Source organism: Ailuropoda melanoleuca, chromosome 10 (genome assembly GCF_002007445.2).
Source record: "Ailuropoda melanoleuca isolate Jingjing chromosome 10, ASM200744v2, whole genome shotgun sequence".
Classification (NCBI taxonomy): Eukaryota; Metazoa; Chordata; class Mammalia; order Carnivora; family Ursidae; genus Ailuropoda; species Ailuropoda melanoleuca.
Window position 1 is genome coordinate 93,637,907 of NC_048227.1, and position 20,734 is coordinate 93,658,640.

Genomic DNA, 20,734 nt, shown 5'->3' on the forward strand with positions numbered 1-20,734 from the left:
ACACAAAAAAAGGGAAATTATAGGCCATTATACTAGAAATCATAGCCCGCAAGCACTAAAAAAACACCCACCACCACTACAAATAGGTATACACTTATCTTTAAAAATAATTTTAAAAATAGGAATGGGGAAATAAAAAACAATGTATTTGCAAATAACATTATCATCCACATAAAAGACCCCAAAAAACCCTAGAGACAAATTAAACATAAGTCTTTAGTAAAATGGCTGGATATAAGAGCAGTGATCAAAAACATAACTTGTGTACTCACTTTAGTAGCACATGTACTAGAATTGGAACAGAGATTAGCACGGACCCTGCACAAGAATGACATGAAAATTAGCAAAGTGTTCCGTATTTTCATTTTTGCAGTGTTTCCGTAAATCTGAAATTATCTCAAAATAAAAAGTTGAAAGAAAGGTGTGACCTCTTGGGTTAGGAAATGAAGTCATATGTTTAAAAGGTACTACTTAGGGGCGCCTGGGTGATTCAGTTGGTTAAGTGTCTGCCCTCAGCTCAGGTCATGATCTCAGGGTCCTGGGATTGAGCTCTGCATCCAGTTCCCTGCTTCGCGGGGAGCCTGCTTCTTCCTCTCCCTCCGCCTGCTGCTCCCCCTGCTTGTGCTCTGTCAAATAAATATTTTTTTTAAAGATACTATTTATAATAGAATAGAACCTTATTCATAAAAGGTACAGAAACTAGGAGTAAATCTAACAAAAGAAATACAAAAACTTTATAAGGAAAACTCTAGAAGTTTCAAGAAAAAAACAGAGGGCTATGCTATGTTAATGAATAGGAAGATCCAATATTATGATGTTTTTTCATGAAAGTTTCTATTGTTTGAATGCAAATGCAATTAAAATCCCAACAGAATTCTTTGGGAAACCAGGGAAGCTGATTCCAAAATTGCACAAAACAAAGGGTAAAGTCATTACTAATAAAACAGGTGGGGGAACCTGCTTAAATAAAGACTTTCCATAGTCACAGAAATGTAGATGCTTGGTACTGGTAGTGGGATAAACAGTAACCAGTGGAATAGAGAGCCCATGAAACAAAATCCACACATATACGGAAACGTAGATGACAGAAGTGGAAGGGTAGATCAATAGGGTATAGATGAGCCATTCACTAGTGGGTTTTGGACAACTGGTTTTATCTGTATGTTTTTTTAAAAAGGTGATTTTTTTCATTATACCATACCATACACATACACACATACAATGTAGATTAAATATTTAAATGTAAAAAAGCTTTACTTACAACTTTTAGAATATAGGAGAATATCTTTATTAAGGATTTCTTAAACAAAATACAAAAAAGCACAAAACACAGAGAAAAGCTAATAAATTTGACATTCAACTTAAAAATTTCTTCCTAAAATGTATAACCTAATTCTAATCAAACATTTAGACCTGACTTCCAGTTTATAGGAAATAGAGAAGAGCTAGAAGACATCATGAAGATACCATCAAATAATTCCCAGAATCTGAAACATTCTATTAAATATTCTGGCCTGAATTCTTCAAAAAGCCAATGTCATTAAAAAAAAAAAAAAGAAAAAAAAAGAGGTGGGATGGATCGGTAACTCTTCTAGATTAAGAAAATAAAATGACAAGAACAACATGCAATACATGAACCTTGAGTTTGGGTTTAAAAGCAAATCAACACCTAAAAATAACATTCTTGAGATAATCAGGGAAATTCAAATGTAGACTGTGTCTTATATATTATGGAATTGTTCCTTTTCTATTTTAAGTAACCTCTATGCCCAATGTGGGGCTGCAACTCATGACCCTGAGATCGAGTCGCATGCTCTACTGACTGAGCCAGCCAGGAATCCTTATTGTTAATTTTCTCAAGTGTGATAATAATACTGTGGTTGTACAGGGCACTTGCTTTTTAAGATACACATGCTGAAATACTGAAAAGTGAAAGGTCATGATTTTTTTCAATTTACTTACAAACTGTTCAACAACAAAGCGTTATTGACTATTACCTCTGGATGGAAGGTACATGGATGTTCATTGTTTCGTGTTTCTATGTATCTATCAAACTTTTCATATTACAAAGTTGAGGGGAAATTTATAATTTGTGCTCTTCCAACACCATCAATAAAAAGGTGAGAAAATAAGCCACAGAGAAAATGTTTACATCTAATAGTAATAACAGATTAATATCCACAGTCCATAAGAAAAACTCCTTAAAGAATTCTGTAAGAAAAAGACAGTAACTTCACATAAAATGCACAAAAGACATGTAAAACTCTTCACAGAGAGTAATCGGGAATGAATATAATACATATGAAAAAATGCCCAAACTTGTTAGCCTTTAGGAAATGCAAATTTAAATAGTGAGATTTCCACTCTGGCCAAAAAGAAGTGACAGGACCACGATTTACCTTCCCCATTTTAAACAACTAAAAACCTGTACAAAATATATACTACAAAGCTTTTCAGACACTGCACAACGGCCAGTGCAGGCCAGTGACTCTTGAGAGAAGGAAAACAAAAAAGCGACAATGGCCTGATCTTATTGTGCGATTTCCACAAGGTAGCACTGTGACAGGGATGTGACTCTCAAGAGCCTGGGAGTCTCGGGGGCGGGGGGAGAGGTAGGGGAGCCAAGATGAAGTCTGTAGGGCAGAGCACTGGAAAGATGAGGAACTACAGTGGGAGAGTTCTAGATCTACAGAGGGTTTGCCTGAGTCTTTAGCTGAATACTAATGGATGTATTCACATGAGGAAACTACCCAAAGGTGGGAAAGAACCACCAGAAAAAAGCAGGCAGCACAACCTGGGAGTTCATGTAGGGCTCAAAACAGTTCTTATTCCCAATAGCCAGAGAGGAGAAATCTCCTAAGAAACTAAGCAAAGGGGAGATTATTCAGAAGGTTATTACCTCAGTAGTGGGCCAAATTAGCCCTAAAAGCTCTTCTGGTCCTACCTCATTATACTTAAAAGCAAGCTATAAAAGGACCAGACTATTTCAAGTAACTTAATTATGTTCCAGAAAAAGCTCAACATATTTAAAGGAATACAAAAACTCTAGTACACAGCAATGTAAAATCCAAAAATTACCAGGCATGAAAAGTAAATCACAACTCAATAACAGATGGGGAAAAAAATCAATCAATAGAAACAGACCAGAAATGATACAGATGACAGAATAGTCAAGTACATTAGAACAGCTATTATAAAAAAAAAAAAAATGGAGGAAAATATGAGCCTGTTAAGGGAAGGCACAGGGTATATAAAAAAGACCCAAATGGAACTTTTTTTTTTTAAAGATTGTGTTTATTTATTTGACAGAGAGACAGCCAGTGAGAGAGGGAACACAAGCAGGGGGAGTGGGAGAGGAAGAAGCAGGCTCCCCGCAGAGGAGCCTAATGCAGGGCTCGATCCCAGGACGCCGGGATCACGCCCTGAGCTGAAGACCGCCGCTTAACAACTGTGCTTCCCAGGCGCCCCCCAAATGGAACTTCTAAAATTAAAAAATTACATCTGAGGTGAAGAATACACTGGATGGGATTAACAGAAGATTAGATACTTCAGGAGGAAAGATTAATGAACTTGAGGACACAGCAACAGAAGCTATTCAATACGGAACAGGAGAAAAAGACTTCACCCAAATGGAGCATCGGTATAATATGACAACTTCAGGTGGCCTAACATACAAGTCACTGGAGTCTTAGGAGAGGAGTGAGAGAAGGGGAGGGACAGAAAAAAGTAACTGAATAAATAAAACCCATAGCTTTTCAAAATTTGGTGAAAACCATAAAACCCGTAGGTAAACAGCCCCAGCAGAAGAAACATGAAAAACACGACACCAAGCACATCATAATCAAATTGCACAACGGCAGTGATAAAGAGAAAACAAAAGCAGCCAGAGAAAACCAAGTTACACAGAGAAGAACAAATATAAGAATAACAGTAGGCTTCTTGCTGAAAACCACAAGAAGGTACTGCTAAGCGTCCACTACAGTGGCAAAATTTAAAAGTCTGAAACTAAGAAGTGTTAGAGAGGATGTAAAAGAAAAGTAACTCACATAGTGCTGGTCAGGGTATAAACTGGTTCAGCCACTGCAGGATATAATTTGGCATTGTCTTGTATAGATGAAGATATCCATACCACGTGAGCAAGCAATATCACTCGGAGATACAGAATGTTCATAGCAGCATTGCTCGCAATAGCAAAACCAAAAACAAACCAACGACTCCAAATGTCCATTAACAGAAGAATGGGTAAACTGTAGTCTATTCACACAATACTATAAAGCAGTAAAAATGAATGACTCTCTAAAAATACTAAGTTGAAAAAGCAAGTCACAGAAGTAAACACATTATGCCATTTATATAAAATTCAAAAACATACAAAATTTAACATTTTATTTCAGAATACATACATTGTTGTTAAAACTATACCAAGCAAGAGAATGATGAGTACAAAATTCAGAATAATTATCACTTAAGGAGAGCACAAAGAGGGTTTCTAAAATGCAGGTGATAGTCTATTTCTTAAGCTGGCTCATGGGCACACAAATATTTACTATTCTTTATACCTTATATACACATGTCTGTGAATTTTTTTAAGTATGAAATACTTCATTTAAAAAAAGAAGAGTGAAAAATGTGAGACTTTAAAAATGAAGACTACTGTTTATGTATAACAATAAAATTAGTGTAAAAAAGTCTACAAAGGAAATTTTCAGTTTTTTATTGTCTTTCTGAGCCCTATATAATCAGTATCAACTGAAAAGGGCCATAACCCTAGTGTGAACAAAAAATAACAAGCAGAGTCTTTAACGGCTTTGACACAGAATCTGATATCTGATGCTCTAAGTTAGACAACAGTAAATACATTAGCCACTAATGTATCATTCTTCATTTCTCATCTGTACTTTGATTTTTCTTTATCTTTGGATTTCTTGGGACTCCTGCTTCGGTCTCTCTTTTTACTCCGTTCTCTTTCATAGGGGTCGGTCTGGTATTTCGATTTGTGACTATTACTGTAGTGGCCATCCCTTTCTCGAGATCGGCTCCGACTTCGGTTTTGAGGTCGGTCTCTCTTTTCACTCTTTTGTTTCTCCCAACAGCTTTCTTCTTCTTCATAGTGACCAAACCCCATCTCCCTGTAGATATCCTGTCAAAAGAATGGAGAAAGAGTTACAAGTGAATCTGTAAAATAATCACTTTGTAGGTACTGTCAGTTAATAAAACTCAGAAAGTCTACCATAGCAAGCAGCTATAGCAGCTCAAATTTGGAACACTACCACTAATGCCAAGAAACTTATAAATTAGAAAGCAAAAATAATTCAGAGAAAGACTTAATCATGTTTCCTATCAATCTCATCGCTTTGTACCTACTACTTCAGCTGAACTGAAGGATCAGATCCAAAAACAAAGAACTGAAATCGCCCAACTGAAATTAGAACAAGTGTTTAGAGAAAAACTGCAATACCAAGAATTCGGGCTATGGTGGTCGCCTTTCTACCTCCCCCTTCACTCCCCAATTGACTTGCAATGGAATTACTAAAATTCCCATAAAAACCCTATGAAGAATCTTTAGACGTTTAAATAACATAGCCAGAAGAGTAAGACAAGTCAATCAGTCTAAAAAGAAAACAGATACTGCATACTTTGGTCTGAGTGATTATTTTTAAAGTGTTTACTTTACAACAGCTCCTCTCCAAATCTTCAAATATATTTTCCATGTTTATATTAGGCTGATATATGTTTTTTATTAAAATCATTTATTGAGGTGTCTGGGTGGCTCAGTCAGTTAAGCATCTGACTCTTGGTTTTGACTCAAGTCATGATCTCATGGGTCATGAGATGGAGACCCATGTTAAGCTCCACATTCAGAGGGGAGTCGGCTTGAGATTCTCTCCCTCGGCCCCTCCCCCTGCACATGCAAGCACTCTCTCTCTAATAAATAAATCTTTAAAAGAATAATAAATAAATAAATAAATATAAAAAATCATTAATTTACCCATTTCTTAAAAATGAGTTAAGAAACAATGGGCCAAAAGAGTAGATACATTAAATTCTTTTTTGGGGGGGAGGGGAGAGAGACAGAGACAAAGAGAGGAGAGGAGCAGAGGGAGAGAATCTTAAGCAGGTAAGCCACCCAGTGCCCCTAAATTCTATTCTTACTAATTAAGTAACAGCAGTAATTTTCCTATATGAAAAAAGCTAGTTACAACAATTCTATTTCTGTTTGTGTTATATCCCCAATTAAAATGAGTATCTCAGGGGCGCTTGGGTGGCTCAGTCAGTTGAGCATCTGACTCTTGATTTCACCTCAGGTCTTGATTTCAGGGTGGTAAGTTCAAGACAGCCAGCGAGAGAGGGAACACAAGCAGGGGGAGTGGGAGAGGAAGAAGCAGGCTCCCAGAGGAGCAGGGAGCCTGATGTGGGGCTCGATCCCAGGACCCTGGGATCACTCCCTGAGCCGAAGGCAGACGCTTAACAACTGAGCCACCCAATGGTTCTTCTCACTCTCTGAGAGTCCCAGAGGTAGAAAAATGAGTATTTGGTTTAACCCTTTAACAACTATTTTCTAGCAATATATGACAGCCCTAGATAAAAGAATTTTTTGTGCTTCCTGTAACATACACAAAAGGCAAATATCTACACACTATCCTGTCTGTATACCTAATTCCTGTATTGGCTGAGACAATAAACTTTTAAAATGCTAACTGATGTATAACTATAAAATCTTCCATAATTATGCAAATAGGCACTTAAGTGCTTTGAGTGTTTAAAATAAGAGAGAAAGAGATAAAAGATTATACAGTACTTAATTCTTTGAAAAACTTGATGAAGCTGAAAATCTGAAATGCACTGAAACCTTAAAACCTCTCCTACTTGGGAGTATTTTTCAAAGCTACACAAGCTTTAAAAAGTTGGGCAGCTCTAGGTTCAAATGGTTTTTGCCATTTAGGAGATGTGTCAAACAAGAAATAATCTTGAGGTTAGATTTACCAGGGAAGGTTTCATAGAGAAGTTAGGACTTGAGATCAACCTCAAAGAATGAGTGGGTTTGGCTGTGGATTGGCTGCAAGAAGGCTAATGCATGGAGTGGAAGTGAAAACTGAAAAGCAAGGAAGAATCAGCTCCATGTGCATGAAGGGGAAAAGGTCAGGTGGCTAGATGAAGCCATGTTAGAACAGATCCTTTAAGTATGTGCTAGCACAGTGCTAAGTGCTTTTGGAGTACAATATTACCCTCATTCTAGAAAGTAAGGAAACTGAGACTCAAGAGATCTATACAGGGTGGAGATGATTTTTTAATTGATCAGTAACTTGACATATAAAATTGAAAAGGGGGGTAGTACAGAATAATGAAAAAAACCCATACCTGACTGAATAAAAATCATGTTAAAGTTCTAGCTCTCTCATTAAACTATAAAGGGCCACAGGCATGTGGGGTCAGGATCTTTACATCTAAGGGTAAGGGAAAGAATTAGATGAGCTCTAAGTCCTTTCTAGTACAGACTTTAAAAAATTCTATCATTTTATACACTTAAGCCATAAGACAAAATGACTAAACTAGTACGTGGCTAAAAAGGTAAGAAAAAAACACCATAAAACGGCCATTTATTTTTTAAGTGGTCAATTTAAAGCAATCACCTTAACCTATCCCAAAAAATCTAAACTAAAAGCTATCCTTTCTCAGATCTCTGGAACTAAATCAAAGATTTAGTTAAATCTAAATCACTAAAGTAATGTTAACTGATTAAAATGAGAACAGAAATAGAGTCCCCAATTATAAGAATAATAAACAGCTATGAAAGCCACAGAGGAGGACTGACAACCAGTATACATACTTCTCAGCCAGGCAACCTGCAGGCGAAAACTCACTTCCCAGAACCCCAGTAAAACCCAAACCTCAACAACATAGTAACCATCTCTGGAATGAAGACATGAGGTGGAAAAATTAAACAGAGAAGTTTTCAAATTGAACAGTAAGGCTGTCACTCAATAAAAAACAAAGAACTTGAAGAAATAAGTTAAAACATTCTTAGGAAACAAGGCCCACAAAGCAAAATACCAACAAATAGGAAAATCTGAGCTACACCTGAGAATAACCTAGTATTGAAAATTCCCTTTAATGATTATATGTTTGAGACTAAAATTTCAGGATAAAAGGATAAAAATCAGAATAATAAACAAAAAATTGGGCCCACTAAAATCTTAAATACAGATGCCACTTTATTGGAAAGAAAAAGAAAATTAGTATACTTGTATTAAATCAAAGTACAAAACAAAAAACATTTGCTTTGAGGGGAGAAATGAGGAGATTATTATTTGGAACTTAACAATTTTATAATTGCCAACTGATTTTAAATTATTTAAAAAATTCTAACAACGTTCCCCCCAAAAAACTACTTGATGGCTTTTATTCCATGCCAAAAAAGAAAAATATTTTCTATTGTAAAGTTTTAAGTAATCAAACAACAGGATAAAAAAAGATACAAAAAAGAAGGGGGAATCACAGACTTAAAATGCAGCCAGATTCTGGATTTTTTTAGACCTCTGATTATTTCAAATACACCAATATGTATCCCAGGCCTAAATTCACTGAAGATACCATGTACAAGTACAGGATGAGAAGCCATGGCTAAAAACAACACGTGACACGGTGAGGTGGGGTGACTGGGCGGCGGGGTGGGGGAATCAAGGAATTCTAGTGGAAAACATGCTAAATATTCATAGAAACGTGACCTGGCCACCATTTCAAAAGACTGGGGTGGTCTTAGGCTAAACTAATACAGTATAGAAATTAAGAAGGAGAAATACCAGTTAGATTACACCGGAATTACACTAGGAGACAAATTTTATTAGAATAGCACTAGAATTTAGGAGAGAAAACTGCCAGGAATACACCCCAGGTCAGAGCAGCAGCAGGGTGGCTAGGAGCACAAGTCCGGATTTACACTGGCTCTGCTATTTATCAGCTCTGTAAAACCAGGGCAAGTCACTTAAATTCTTCAGTTTTCACTTTCTCTGTTGTGAAATGGGGAAAATCGTATCCACCTCACATTGCAAGCACACAGACGCCCTTAGCTGTCACTGATTCATGTGCATGGCAGGAAAACTGAGTGACACAGGAAAGGTGTGACTAAAATGTTGAGGGCGGGGCATGAATGATGGCACTCTTTAAATAGCAAAAGGGCTATGGAAAAAGAGAGGTCCATAAGATGACAGCAAGGAGTAGGAATACATGCTATCTAGAACAGAGGAAACTAAGAATATATATAAAATACATATCTGCTGAAATTTTTTAAAAGCGAAGAACAACTCATGAAACACAGCGAGTGGCTGTCTTGGGGGCAGAAGAGAAGGGGGGGCGGGGATAGAATCTAGGTTCTCCGCACGTACCACTTCATAGATTTTACTTGGAAGCATACGAGAAATTTTTATAACTATAAAACACACCAAAAAATTTCTTAAAGCAATCCCTAAACATTGAAAAGAAACCAATTACTTGAGATATGAATCCAGTGAATGGCCTTACCACAGAAACTATTCTGATTTAAAACACGGTAACTTGACTGTAATAGTAAAATAACAGCCAGTGTAGAAAATGTGTGCACACACATTTTTCTTCACTTAATCTTAAATACGTACCACGTATCTGTAACATAAGTATAATCTCAGTTTCACAGAGGTGGCGGCGGTGGCTCAGAAAGCTAAGTGACTTGCTGAGGGCACATCAATGGCGAGTGGCGCAGAAACTTACTCTTAGCTTCTCTGAAGCCAATCCCACCCTTTGCCAACCATACTACATATTTCGCCTTCTCTGGGTCTTTGCTTGACGTAGCATTCTCACCATCCCGAATATTCTCCCTCTCACCTCGGCCTACTAAAATCTCTTTACCCACCAGGCCCAGCTCAAAAATCCTCCCATGGGGGCGCCTGGGTGGCACAGCGGTTAAGCATCTGCCTTCCGCTCAGGGCGTGATCCCGGCGTTACGGGATCGAGCCCCACATCAGGCTCCTCCGCTATGAGCCTGCTTCTTCCTCTCCCACTCCCCCTGCTGTGTTCCCTCTCTCACTGGCTGTCTCTATCTGTGCTAAATAAATAAATAAAATCTTTAAAAAAAAAAAAATCCTCCCATGGTAACACAAAAGCAAGGGGGCTATCATGTAATTTGCTTTTCATTTAACCGAGAGCCAAAAACACAGCCTAGAAATGACTTCTCCCTAGAATCAATTTTCTTTGAGGAATTATTAGTTGGTTAAGCATCTGACTTTGACTTCCGCTCAAGGTCATGATCTCAGGGTCCTGGGATTAAGCCATCTGTCAGGCTCCGCAATCAACAGGGAGTCTGCTTGTCTCTCTGCCCCTCTCCCTACTTCTGGTGGTCCTTTCTCTCTTTCTCTTTCTCTCTCTCACACATAAATCAATCAATCAATCAATCTTAAAAAAAAACAGAACACGTATTGTTCAAGAATTTTGAACTGTTTTTATTTCAGATCACAATATGGGAGGGCATAAATGTTTCACAGGTCTTAAAACTTCAAGAGCGAGGCACCTGGGTGGCTCAGTCAGTTAAGCATCTGCCTTTGGCTCAGGTCATGATCCCAGGGTCCTGGAATCGAGCCCTAAGTCAGGCTCCCTGCTGGGCAGGGAAGTCTGCTTCTCCCCCTGCTCATGCTCTCTCTCTCACTCTCTCTTTCAAATAAATAAAAATCTTTAAAAAAATAATAATAAATTAATTTAAAAAGTTTTTCAAGAGCTGTAAGTACTATCCATAACACTTGGTGATAAATTAAAATGACAAGCATTGTTTCAGCACAACCACACTTGCTTCTGATGGGAGTAAGTGTCCACAGTTAAAGAAATCTCTCATTTCACAATATGAAATTGAATGATATATTAAGTTACTTTGAAAACAATCTTTTATCACTTGTGATATATATTCTTGAAAACTAAGTCCATCACCCCAGTGAAATCATTCTATGTTCTAGAGTTAGGAACATACCCACCCTGTTCAGAACTATACCTTTAGTGACATATATTATGTCACTAAGAAGTAATCTACAGAGGGATAAAATATTTATCTCTCTACAGCTAAGGCTGGACATTATAAGTACCTGATTAGTATTTCTGATCGGCATGTAGTCCTCATCTTCTTTTTCTTCAGAGCAGTGACGCGTTTTCTTCTTGTGTTTTTTACTCGTGTGTGAGTGACTTGATTTTGCATCTTCTGCCTGCTCATCTAGTACAAGATCATACTTTGCACTGCAACAGCTGGTTAAGGACAGATGTGAGAACTGACCCTGATAATACATCAAAACGTAAGAATCTGGTAGACTAAGGAGGCCATGAAACTAAAGGTAATTTTTTAAAGCAAAAAGCAACTCACAAGCATAGAGTCTGTTTCTAAAACAAAACTACTTCGTATTTTCTTTCAGGAAAAATGGAAAGAACCCTGACCTTAAATAAACACTTAACGATTGGCAAGTAAGCAGGCAAAAAACATGGAGGGCCAAAAAACTACATACGCAAATGAAAATTTAAGTAGCCTTAACAAATTAGGAAACCTATTTGTCAATAATGAAAAAAATAACTTAAACTTAGAAAATGAGGCACATGTTTCACTGGAAAAAATTAAGATATTACACACCCCAATGCCAGAGGAGCTATAGAGATAAAAGATACATTCATGTGACTCTTTTGAAGTACTAATTAGATCAATCCTATAGGAGGGAATTCAGCAATGCCTCGCAACAGCCACCATATTTAAATTCAAGTAAGAATTTATAAAAGGTTAAAATAAGTTAAATGAACAAAGGTATATATAACAATTATTTTTTATAACAGAAACTGAGAGAAACAAAAGCCTAGTAATAAAGACATTTCTTAAATATACTGTAGAACTTCAACAGGATATATTATTACACAGAAAGTTAGTAGCAATGATAAATGAATGCTATGAAAAAACCCAGGAAAGTGTTTATGAAAAATTAAAAGCGGAAAAAGCTTGAAATAAAAACTGTCTATACCATATGGTAATCATAACTTTATAAAACATAAAAAGATCAAGATTTGAAAGAAACAACAAGAAAACGTATCATTTGTCTAGGTGTTAAGTTATGAGTGGATCTTTTTTTCTTGCTTGAAGTTTAGTTGACATACAATATTGTACTAGTTTCAGGTGTACAACACAGTGACTCAACATTTATAGACATGAGTGAATCTTGTCTTAATTTCACATAAATGTGTTATAAAAATTATGATAATGTGTTTTAATTCAGAGATAAGTATTTTCTCTAATATACTATTATGTCTTAGAATAAGAGAAAATATAAAACTGTTACACCCTCTGTTGAAAATAATCTCAAATTCTAAAACAGTATTTGAGGAAGGCTGACAAGGGCCAGAATAGTGGTTTTCAAAAAACAAGCTGAGGAGGAAGCCCAACAATCAGAGAAGGTCTCAGAGGCGTGCGCAGCTAGAGGAATGGGGGACACACTTCCCTCAGGCTAGAGTGTCGGCTCTGTCTTCACAATGCTGCAGCTCCATGCCTTCCTCGGGGAGTTTCACTTCTACATAACACGGAACAGGAAAATGCTGCGTACTCTTGGCTTTTCACAAGAAGGCTAAAGATGGCCAGTCAGCCTGCACCATACCCTATTCCTACTCCATTATCTCTGACTTCTTTTCTCCTCTATACTATGTCACACTGTTTCCAGAGTAGCTTCTGGAGCCTCTCCTTTTTCAGGTGTGAATTCAACAGCCCTTGTGCAGGATTTTATTTACCATGTTGCTTCACACATGCAGCTCCCTCCATCCAAAATCCATTTAGTGGGTCACACTCAGTATTTTGTACTAATGTAGAATAGAAAGCAGAGTATACGGCATCTAATAAAAATACCATGGCAACTCTGTTTCAATTATGTGTGCGTGTGAATGGCTATACTTGGATTGTGCCGGGTATAATAAAAAACTGGATTTCTTAAATGATGGATCAAGTTAGAGAAAACAGCCTCCCATCTTAGCTCTCCCCCTCTATTCAAGGTGCAGCTTTAATGGCACTTCTCTTAGTGTTACCTGAGGGTCTTCCCTGACTCCTCACCTCTATAAGCCCCACATCCCACCAATGTACTTCTTTGCAACACTCTAGACATATTTATATTTGCTTCATGGTAATTATTTAATGTCTGTCCATCCCTCTTCCAACAATAAAATGTAAGGTCTATGAGGGCAGGGGCTATGTCACTGCTAATTGATGCCAAATAAGTATTTGTTGATTATTTATCATTATTTATTGCCAAGACACTTGTCACATCTCTTCTCCCTCACCCACCATCTCCTACTCACTACTACAGGCAACACTAGCACGCGTCAAATCTTTCCAAAGTCCTTTGAATTAAACACAGACTTGTGATTTCTCTGACTTCCTTTCCCCAATTTATTCCCCAAGGTCTACCCTGGCCAAATTAAACTTGCCTTTCCTTTTGTTCTATCTTTAATCTTATTAGTAGTCTAATTTACAATAATTTCTCTTTCTCTCAAGATCCATAAAAGTGTATCTCCACCATGCCTTTTTAACTTAAAACTTATATTATTAAAAAAAAAAACACCTCACTAAACTTATCTGATTATTAGATTGTCCTCTGAATCTCCTTTCCTTGCCATAGTGACAAAGTCATATAATATACAAGGTGGGGGGGGGAATATATATATACCTCTTACATATTATAAACACAAGTTCTATCACTCTATTATTGTACCTGAGATTATAAATGCCTTGCTAAAATGAAATCTATCAACTACCAAGAACATAAAGACTACCTTACTGGGTCAGACTCAAGAATTTCCTTTTTCCTTGTTTAATATTCTGTTTGAGAATGATTAACAATGATTTGCATCAGGACATGTGTGTCTTCTCCACCAATTTCAAAAGACTGAAAGCAGGCACTGTTCAATACTAGTCACATGTGGTTGTTTAAATTAATTAAAATTAAACAAACTTTAAAATTCAGTTCCTCAGTCCATTTCACATGCTCAAAAACCACATGTGGTTAGTAGCTACACTGGATGGTGGAGAAATTTTCCATCACTGTAGAAAGTTCTATTGGACAGAACTGGGCTACATATTTATTCTCAAACATGCCTTATTTCTTTTCTCAACTTTTAGTAATCTATCATCTTGAATTTAAAACATTTTAGTACTATATATTATTTCTTTTCAGCCCAAACCACTCATCTCTATGAGAGAAAAGACGAAAGACATCTCCTTGTGCTTTACACCCTAAGCCTGTACTTCCTTTTATTTGTCCTACACACTTCCTTCTGCCAGCTACAGCTACTAGTGGTTAGCCTAAATTTAATTTCAAATATTTGTTAAATAAATCTCAAGTGTATTCCATCATACCTCTTATAATTTTAATATTTCAATCATATCTCCCCAATGTTCATCCTTTTAGACTAAATCTTAGCTTACTGTTCCGTGTGCCTGCGTGTGAAAGCCCCTCCTCATGTCAGTACATTTCAGACTTTATCCATCTCTTATGCCTCTTATGCTTTACTATGCTTTATGCATTGTAGACAGTCAACACATTTTTTAAATGAGTATATAACAAGTCAACCTGATATTTATCTTTCCTTGATGAATACTTGGAAATGAAGTGTCTAAGACAGTGTGGGAAAAGAGAATCCCTAAAATACCAACAGAAACTAGGAAACAAAGAAACCATTTAACAGAAAGAACCACAAAAGAAATAACTTGCACAATGTGTAGAGTGATAGATTTATAATGCGAGTATCAATGAACAAATTAAAATGACATAATGTAAATAGTATGTTTCATTGATTTTTACTTGTCTCAACCTAAAACTTGGAAGAACCTAAATTAAATGGTCAAGTCAACGGATTTCTTTTTAATCCTATAAAAGATAACCCTTGCATACGAACAGGAGCCCAATAAATATTTGCTGCTAGACTGACAATGTACTAAGCAGAAAGAAGCAACCTAATCATGTAAGAGAACAACAGGATTTTGTTAATCTACATATTTACCATCTCCAAAGAAGTTAAATATTATGAGGGGGGTTAACACCAAGAATTTAGCACAGCTATATGAAGAAAATTTCTGAGTATGAGGAATTTAAAACACTACAATTGTATACAAAATACGAATCTTACCTGAAGATCTCAGAATAAGTGTTAACCTTAACCTAAGAGTAAGGAGGGAAAAGAATTAGGCTAGAGATTTTTTTCAACCCTAACCTTCTCCATACATTAGAGAATATACCAAAAAAGAAAAGTATATGTAAGATGGTGAAAAAGGATTACAATAAACTAAATGACGTCTTCACAAACCACCAGATTCAGGAACCTTGTCTTCTACAGACTGTGACTTTTTAAAACATGTCACACAATACTCTCTACACAGAATGGATGGTCTATACAGATTGACTAATTGGTTCTTGTAAAGGATACTCCTGCTTGGGCTTTACTTTATCTTTCAAAACTAAATTAGACGGTTTATCCTGTTCCTTTTCATACTCCTTGAAATCACTCTTAGTGTATTTCCCACCTATTATTAAAAAAAAGAAAAAAAGACGTAGTAAGAAAACTCACCTAATTTATTAAAGAACAAAAATTAACTTATAAGAGATATAGCAGCTATTTTATAAGTGGCATATATATTGGCAGACAGCAAAAGGCTGAGAAGAGAACAAAAGAATAGTAATTCATTGTCCATTGCTATTTTAAATGAAATCAGGTACCCATTTTGCTAAGTAGCTATATGCTGCCACCTAACGACATATGTGAGTATTACAACATCAAACTTTCAAATCATAAATTACACAGCGAATACATTCACTGGGAAATAATGCAGTATTTAAGTAGAGCCATTAAGTCCATGAGAAAATTAGATCCAAAGGAAATTGAAGGCTTGAGACTGGAGTCTGAGATCTGAGAGGCTTAGAAGTTTGGAAGAAATGAGGCTTTAAAGATCTCTGAGCTGTCAGAAGAGACAATGACCAAAATCTTAACAGAGCACCAAGCAGATAGTGGGACAGTAGGAATGTACACAGAAGTTCCCTAAAGGGAACTTGAAATGAAAGGGGCGGGTGTGCAACAACTGTCTCTGCTTTGAAATTCTTAAGTCACCTGTATTCCCTCCCAAGTGCCAAAAATGAAATCAACAATCCCTTCAGAAAAATAGGACCTACTGTTAGATCTTGACTGGCCTTCAGTGGCAGAGCCAGGAAAAAGCATCCTATGCAGCCCCTCTACTCCCAAGTTGAAAACTATATGTATAAAATATATATACTTCCTTTTTTAAAAGAGAAAGCTACACATATACATAAAGCCTACATGGGAATAAAAATATGAAATAAAAGGAAATTCTAACATAAAATAAATATATATGTATATATGTTCAAAGAATGTATGTGGAAAATAATACAAGAAACAGATAAGAGTGGTTACCTCTGGGAAGGAAAATTGGATAGATGAGGTGCAGGAGTGCAAGGGACAGTTTTTTACATCATCTTTTCAATTTTATACCATACGACAACTACAACAAATGAACTTCAAAAAAACTTAAGAGTTTTGCATCTAGAAGAACCAAGCCACCACAACCATCAAAATCATTACTTGGCAAATATGCCATGTTTGCAATGGGTAATTTTAAGTAATTTATAACACATTGAAAGATAGTAAATATATTCACAATCAGCTTAAATACACATATACACACTCACACACACTCCAAGAATCTAGATTCTTGGTAGCAGCTACGTGAAACCATCAATGACAGCATTTCCATCAGTAGACATTTCTCCTAATGAACAGCTCTAAGGTAAAGGAGGTACAGACACACACATACACATGCACGCACAAGCACGCACACGCACGCACAGCGAACGGAAACAAAGGAAGCTGAACCAACATACCTTTTCCTTTCCATTTAACCTTTGCAACAGACTGGCTAAAATCCACATGTATTCTTCTGTCGTCTATGAGTACATTGTCCATTTTGAAGAACGCTTTCTCACAATCTTCTTCCTGATAGTTAATTACAAAAACTCAAGCATAAATCTTTATGGAAAAGATTTCTGCAGCTAGAATAAATACCGAAAATACAGCAATTCTGCAGCTAGAACAAATACCGAAAATATAGCAAGTCTGTTGTTACTAACACTAACATCTGAGTGCCTATCACACACCAGATACTTTTCATGCTCTGCATCTAGGAGCTCAGTTAACTCTGATAACAAGCATATGACGTACTACCTATTATTACCTCCATCTTCTCGAAGAGAAAACATATGTTTAGAAAGGTACAGAAGTTACCAAAGGTCAGCTGGCCAGGCTGAGAGCCAGGATTCGAGCCAAGGCAGTGTGACCGTAGTGGACATACATACATTTACAAATTGTGTTGTACACATCCATCCACAAACCCTTTCATTCGAAATCCAAAAATATTCTGAAAGTTGAAAGCTGTTTTTTTATAAATTTGGTGTTAAAACCCATTTGACAACAAAACCTGATGTAACAGAAGACTGTGGCCTTAATTTTTTCCACTTGGTATGAATATGCATTTGTTTCAGCATAGAAAGATTTTGTGAATGATTATGGAGTGCTGACCCAGAGGAGTATTACACAGCCCACAAGGTGTGTGTACACATACATATACACACTATTACCTTTCTAAGTTCTGAAAAAGCCTGAAATCAGAAACATAGCTACTCCCAAGGGTGTGGATAATGGACTGTGGGCCTAAGATACGAAGGTCTGTGTAACATAACGATTCTTCCTGTCAGCAACTTTGCAAATCCCACATCTCCGTTTCTGACATCTGAAGGCTAGAAGTAATGCATTTCAAGCTAGCACTGATCAATCATCTCTTATATTCCTGGAAACATATTCTTTGGTGTGCTCACAACTTACTAAATTCAGAGAAAATTAAAAAAAAAAACTAGTGATAATTTCTTTATTTACGATGTATGTCAAGAATTAAGTGGATTATAAACTCCATAAAGATACAAACAAAGCTTTATTCATCTGTGTATCTACATCATTTAGAACATCATCTGGTACATGATAGGCAATCAGTGTTTTTGTTTTTGTTTTAAGTAAGCTCTACACCCAGTATAGGGCTCAAACTTATGACCCAAGAGTCGCGTGCTCTACTGACTAAGCCAGGCAGAAGCTCCAACAATCTATGTATGTTTGATGAATCGGTAATGATTATACTCGGGCAGGCATAATTGCATCACTGTGCCGTTTCCCTAAAGAGAAAGTTCTCAGATATTTTGTAGGCACCTGATTTATGACAAAGATGGCACAGCCAAACTGTGTGGATAGGACAACCTTTCTAATAAACTATGCTGAGTCCTCTTGCTATCCAATGTAAGAAAAATGAAATTTAACATGATACACATAATACACAAAAATCAAATTACAGCTCTAAATGAGAAAGATAATTTCACAGCAAACCTTCTAAAGGTAGCATTGGAGAATATTTTCATGACTGTGGGGGTAGGCAAAGTTTTTCAAAACCAGCCATAAGAAAAATACTGACAAACTGAACTAAAAATCAGAAATTTCTGCTTATCAAAAGACACTATTAAAAATGGGGAAAAGGCAGGGGCGCCTGGGTGGCACACCGGTTAAGCGTCTGCCTTCGGCTCAGGGCGTGATCCCGGTGTTATGGGATCAAGCCCCACATCAGGCTCGTCCGCTATGAGCCTGCTTCTTCCTCTCCCACTCCCCCTGCTTGTGTTCCCTCTCTCGCTGGCTGTCTCTATCTCTGTCGAATAAATAAATAAGATCTTTAAAAAAAATAAAAAATAAAAAAAAAATGGGGAAAAGGCAAATCTACAGAGAAGATACCTGTAACACATATAACCAAAAAATGAGATTGTATCCAGAAAATGTAAATTCTTACAAATCAAGAAAAAGGCAGCCAAACACCCAATCAAAAAGTGGGCAAGTCTTGAACAGTTACTTCATTAAAAAAAAAAAAAAAAAAAAGGGCATCCAAATGCAATAAACATATGAAAGGGGGCGCAACCAAGGAAATGCAAAATAACACCATCATAAGATACCACTACACACTCACCAGAATGGATAAAAATTTAAAAGACTGACCATACCAAGAACTGGTAAAGATACAGAATGACAGGGACTTTCACACATTGCTAGTGGAAGTGAAAATGAGTATAACCACTTTTGGGGGAAAAAAAGTATAACTACTTGGGAAAACTGATTGAAATAATCTACTATAGCCACAACTACCCTATGTCCCAGCAATTCACTCATAGGTACATACCCAACAGAAATGCATACATATGTACACCAAAACATATGAAAGAAATGGTTTACAGTAAAACCACTCATTATAGCTCAAAACTACAAAGGACCCAAGTGTCCACAACAGCTGAATGAAAATCTGAATTGTTTTATATACACATAATACTATATGGCAACAAAAATCCATATACACACAGTGAAATACCATGGCAATGGAAATTAACAAAAACAGTTAACAAAAGCTCACGTGGTAACGTATAAATCTTAAGAATAAAACACTTAAGCCAAAGATGCTGGACGGAAAAAACACATACTATGTTTACATTTATATCAAGTTTAAAATTATACAAAACAGGTCTATGATGTTAGAAGTAGCAGTAATAGGGAGGGCCTCTGAAATTCTGGTAAGTTTTTTTCTGCTAATCGCAGTGCCTGAAATATAGAAGGTATTCGATAAATGCTCTGGAATAACTATCACTTGGAAGGAGCTACTATTGGACACACACCAGTCCAAAGCTGCATAAAGAAATGACACAGACTCCATAGTGGCTAAAGGCAACAGGAACAGAGTCAGACTTTTCTAAATTCAAATCCCAGCTATGAGATTAATCAAGTGTGATTTTAATCAAGTCACATGACCACTATGTGTCTCAGTTTACTTATTTAGAAAAGGAGGAAAGTACCCATCTCACAGACTTGTGAGGGTTAAATGCAGGTCAAATAGTATAAAGCCTGGCTTAAAAAAAATTATTTGAGTGACATAAACTATCATCATTATTATTACAGATCTAGAAGATAGTATCTAATCCAATATTCAAGTGTATTTATAAGGAGGGTAATGCCTATAAATAAGAGTTCTAAACAAACTGACAAATATCATACAATAGGTGATCAATGACAGCTCGGGTTAATATCTAGGAGTTTACACCCAGTCCAGTTCTCTATTACTCAGTTATAGATCTACATAAACAGTACTGAAAAATCATTTATACAATGTGAAGGACTTCACCTAAAACCTTAAAGTTTTAAAGATACATAAATTCACACTGCAACTGACCCTAAAGTAAAGGTACACATATTAACATCAACAGATGTTGAATTTACCCTCTACTTGAATATAATAAAATTATTTTTCTTGGGTGCCTAGAGAAAGGGTAAACTAATTTTCTAATTTCAGAGACTAGAGAGTTCTATAATTTTCCACATTTTAACACTATATAAGAATAAAATAAATATAAACTTAAAATATGTATATTATGACCTACCTTTTCAAATTCAATAAAAGCATAACAGAGGGATTCTCCTGTTTTCCAATCCCGAATAACTTCACAACTGAAAGAAAGTTTGGAAAAAGTGACTTTAAAGAAAATGCATTTACTCTTACTCTTCAAAAGTGAAGAACAAAATAAGCCAGTTATTACAAGTCAAAGTTAAGGGGTGCCTGGGTGGC

At 36.4% G+C, this 20,734-nt stretch overlaps 1 protein-coding gene and 1 pseudogene across 1 annotated transcript in view; one reads left to right on the plus strand and one right to left on the minus strand.

Annotated features, from left to right (window-relative positions):
* The first annotated feature begins 264 nt into the window (after positions 1-264).
* Positions 265-363, plus strand: LOC117804310 (annotated as a pseudogene).
* A 3,989-nt stretch (positions 364-4,352) lies between these two features.
* The window catches only part of PPIL4 (peptidylprolyl isomerase like 4), a 35,179-nt gene continuing 18,797 nt past the window's right edge, over positions 4,353-20,734 (minus strand). The window contains exons 9-13 of the mRNA XM_002920512.4: positions 20,550-20,616; positions 16,923-17,034; positions 15,457-15,553; positions 11,103-11,250; positions 4,353-5,140 (exon numbers count right to left, since the gene is read on the minus strand). Coding sequence (XP_002920558.1) covers positions 4,889-5,140; positions 11,103-11,250; positions 15,457-15,553; positions 16,923-17,034; positions 20,550-20,616 — 676 coding nt within the window. The 3' untranslated portion in view covers positions 4,353-4,888. The remainder of the gene's footprint in view (positions 5,141-11,102; positions 11,251-15,456; positions 15,554-16,922; positions 17,035-20,549; positions 20,617-20,734) is intronic.